The sequence below is a fragment of the Triticum aestivum genome, chromosome 2D, assembly GCF_018294505.1.
Source record: "Triticum aestivum cultivar Chinese Spring chromosome 2D, IWGSC CS RefSeq v2.1, whole genome shotgun sequence".
Taxonomy (NCBI): Eukaryota; Viridiplantae; Streptophyta; class Magnoliopsida; order Poales; family Poaceae; genus Triticum; species Triticum aestivum.
The window spans coordinates 129,440,916-129,445,168 of record NC_057799.1 but is presented as its reverse complement, the minus strand read 5'-3'; the positions used below and the strand labels follow the sequence as shown (position 1 = coordinate 129,445,168).

The following is a 4,253-nucleotide window of genomic DNA, read 5'->3' as shown; positions in this document are numbered from 1 at the left end:
GCGGGGGCCAGGCGTCGCTGTTGGCAACAGATGAAGGCGGCACAGGAGGCCTAGGCTCCGCGCGCTGGCAGCTCCGGCTCCGGTGCAGGCGGCCCCGGGCATCGTCGACAACGACAATATTTGAGTAGTATAGACTGTAGTACTTAGCTATATACTCTGCATACTTTTATATGAATTTAGAGATTGAGTATGAGAGACTTGTCTGTGTAGAAGGAAATATGAAAAGTGTCCGATCAATGCCTACAAATATGCCCGGATGGGTGCGTTCGCGGGTTTGAAGGGCCGGATTTGCAAAGTCCAGCTGTAGATGCTCCTACCAGAGTCAACACCAGCCGCCAAATCATGCGAATTTTGAGTTTGCTAACCACATGTACCATGCGGTGCCAGCCGTCAAATCATGGTTGATAGAATGGATCAGAAGCCGGAGCGCGTCTCCGTCGCGTGGTTTCTCCGCCCGCATCGCCCGCCTGCCTGGTCAGCGCGGCCTGGAGCTCCCAGCCGGGTCGCCGTCCTCTCCTCACCAACCGCCAGACTCCGGTACCACCGTACTTAATACTCCCATCGGACCGGGAGAGGATATTTTCGGTGGGAGGGACCAAAGCAGACCCGCGGAGGGAAGGCCATGGAGGACGGAGGCCTGCGCGCGAGTATTCTCGCCAAGGTACATCTAACTGGCAGATCCGACCCTGAGCCTTTCCATTTTAAGTTTTTTTTTTGTCGATGGATTTGCTTGCTGGGGTTCCCTGGGGGCGAAATGCGGAGCAGAAATTGTTGGTGGATTTGATTGTATATATTACTGTATATCGTAACTTCCTAAGACTGATCGCTGTTGAGCGCTGGGGAACATTGTATTTCTGATGCTAACATCATAATCAGGGAGTGCGCATATGGAGTATATTTCGGGATGCTATTTGTTTTGCACAACTTGAATTAAGTTAATTGCACCCCTTGACATGAATATCATCGATAGACGAAGGGCAGTTGATACAAATTTCAGAACCTGAGAAGATTGATGTAATGTTAAGCGTTTATTTCCCCCAGTAATGGATTCATCAAGGAACATAGAGTTAGACTGTTGGGCTTAGGAAAATTATGTACGAAGCTGTCTTTGATTTACTCCTCACAAACAATGCTTTATGTTGAGACATGACCTTCTATCAGGATGATGCAACATGCCATGGCGAAGAATCACAGTCTCTACTGGAAGTATCTCAACAGCCAGAGCTTAAACCTAGAGGTTCTGACTGGAGACCACCTGCAATCATTCTTGGTGAGCCTTCTTGTATTAAGCATGTTTTTGCTCCTTTAAATTCACAACCTTCTTCCCTGAAGACCATGGGACAACTGACAACCAACTCGTATAGTCGTATATATGGAATATCCCTTTTTACATTCTTTAGTATGGCCTTCAGATAAAATGGTTAGTTGCTCTATTCCTGATTCTGGTAGGATAGCTATTCTTGGCATGCAAGGCATGTTCCATAATGTTCTTTGATTTCACAGTTATCTTCCTGGGTGATATCCTCTTATTTTTGCTGGTTCTGTGGCCAGGAAACTCAACAAGACTATCCGATACTTTTTAGTTAGACAGTAAACTAATAACGTTTTAAATTAGATCAAATTTGCATGCATTAGAAGGATACTGATTGACTAAAACCTGCAGGACTTGAATGCTTGGAGAGCATGGCTTTCAATGGCATCGCGACAAACCTAGTTGTGTATATCCGCTCAGTTCTCCATGGTGGCATTGCCTCAAGTGCTTCAATTGTTTCTCTTTGGTATGGGACTAGCTTCTTTGTGCCTATACTTGGAGCAGGCATAGCGGATGCTTACTGGGGAAATTACAAGACTGTCTTGATCTCCCTTGTTATGTACCTACTTGTAAGATCACAGTCTTCCTGCTAAGCCCATCGACTTTATTCATACTTCAATCCTCTTTCTTATGTTTGCGAAATATTTTTAATCTAATCATTCAGTTGATGCATACTTTTGAGGAAAAAATTATGATGAAATACTGTTGCGTATTGCAGGGCATGGTACTCATTACAGTTGGATCATTTATACCTTCTGCTCCAGCCTTATGCAACTTTGGCTCATGCTCGTCATCAAAAGGAACTGAGAATCTAATTTTCTTCTCAGGTTTGTATCTATCTGCTGTTGGTTGTGGAGGAGTAAGGTCCGCATTGCTTCCACTTGGGGCAGACCAATTCAACAATGAGAACAGTCTAGATACGCCAAAGAGGAGGAATTTCTTCAGTTTGTTTTATATCTCTGTCATCTTTGGTGTGATTACTTCTGGCACCATTGTAGTCTGGGTTCAGGAAAATGTGAGCTGGGCTATAGGATATGGTATTGCTACCACGTGCATAGCTCTGGCTTTGGTAGGCTTTGTGGCCGGAACACCAATATTCCGGCGGCGTGAGCCTAGTGGTTCCCCAATGAAGAGTATTTTCCAGGTTACTTTTGCCGCTTATAAGAACATGAGCTTAGAAATCCCTGCCGATAGCTCTCTTCTTTATGAGGCCAGGAGCAAAAACACACACAAGAGAGGACCGAGATTAGCTCATACTGATGATTTCAGGTACTGTACTGCCTGTTTTTGGTTACTTATTCAGTGAAATTTGTACATATGGTACGTTACCTTTATTTACATGTTGTAGCTCCAATTGAAGTAATCATGTCCGTGCTGAGTAAGCTGCTAATTACCTAATAATTTCCTAAAGAGAAGTCAGCATAAAAAATCATTGATTATGAATCAACATAATATGTACCTCATTAAGCTTATGAAGGGAAGTTGGAGAGAAAGGTACCACTGAGACACTAAAAAGATGCAGTTATTTTATCACAATGCAACATACTTTTACTGTCATTGCTATCCTATGGTTTTGTATGAAGTCGACAATGAATGTTCACTCATATCCCTAATCCTATCTTTTTTCTCAGGTTCTTCGATAAGGCAGCTGTTATTTCTGATCTTCCCTTGGACAACAGCAGTTGCCAAAGTTCTTGGAGGATCTGTACTGTAACTCAAGTCGAGGAATTGAAAATACTAATCCGACTGCTTCCAATTTGGGCGACTGGAGTATTCTTTGCTGCTGCAATCTCACAAATGCACACTACCTTCATTCAGCAGGGAACCGTGATGAACACCAAGATTGGCTCACTGTCCATTCCACCAGCTTCCTTGTATTCCTTTGAAGTGATATGTGTGACACTTTGGGTTCTTCTTATGAACAAAGTCATTGTACCAGCGACCAGGACATTCTTCACAAGTGGAGCGGAGCTAACACAGTTGCAGAGGATCGGGATTGGCCGTTTCCTAATGATCTTTGCCATGGCAATGGCTGCTCTTTTAGAAGCAAAGAGGCTAGAGAGCGTCCAGCACGGCAATCCATTAAGCATCGTGTGGCAGCTGCCGCAGTACTTCGTCATCGCTGGGGCCGAATGCTTCGTCATCATTGCTCAGCTGGAGTTCTTCCATGGCCAGGCACCTGACTCCATGAAGAGCATGTTGACGGCGTTTGCGTTGCTCACCACTGCTCTCGGCAACTACTTGAGCTCAGCTATCATCACCCTTATTGCGGGGCTGACTAGGGAATGGCAGAGCCCTGGATGGATACCTGATGACCTGAACGAAGGGCACCTTGACTACTTCTACTGGTGCCTTACAGCCATCTCATTTGTGAATTTTATTGTCTATGTCTATTTTGCTAGTAAATACAGATTAAAGAAAATTGTTATTGATGGCTAAAATCCATTGTAACCACACCAATTGAAGTGTATATATAGGCCACGAAACTAGAAAAATATTTTCTGTATCCAGAAATTGGCTTCGGGTATCTGAGAATGATGTGTTGTATTGATAATACCGTGATGGCACCTTCAGAAAGATGATTTTGTAAAGTTCTGAATGCCGCAAAGAGTGTCGATCTTATATACCTCCTAGCATTTCTAATGGCTGTCCTCCCGTTCATGTTCAGGATACAGTATACGTACAGTTTACAAATGTTTGTATGCAATATTTGGTGTAGTTTATATTTATATTTTACATTTGATATGAAGTTACGAATTAGACCAGCTGATGGATTGATTAGCTGGCATGCAGCGTACTCTTTTAGTGTATACAAAGCCCCTTAATATTGTCTTACGTCAAACATATTTAAGTTTGATCAAGTTCATAAAGAAAATCAATCTACAATTCTAATTCAATATAATTAAATCTATCAAGAAATATATTTTCATAGTATATCCGT

The 4,253-nt window shown here is 43.1% G+C and overlaps 1 protein-coding gene across 1 annotated transcript; it reads left to right on the top strand.

Annotated features, from left to right (window-relative positions):
- The first annotated feature begins 331 nt into the window (after positions 1-331).
- On the top strand, positions 332-3,938 carry LOC123052152 (protein NRT1/ PTR FAMILY 8.3). The gene is made up of 5 exons (XM_044475257.1): positions 332-661; positions 1,162-1,270; positions 1,664-1,881; positions 2,031-2,581; positions 2,944-3,938. The coding sequence occupies exons 1-5, from the start codon at positions 623-625 to the stop codon at positions 3,749-3,751; spliced, it is 1,725 nt and encodes a 574-aa protein (XP_044331192.1). The 5' UTR covers positions 332-622; the 3' UTR covers positions 3,752-3,938.
- The last annotated feature ends 315 nt before the right edge of the window (positions 3,939-4,253 follow it).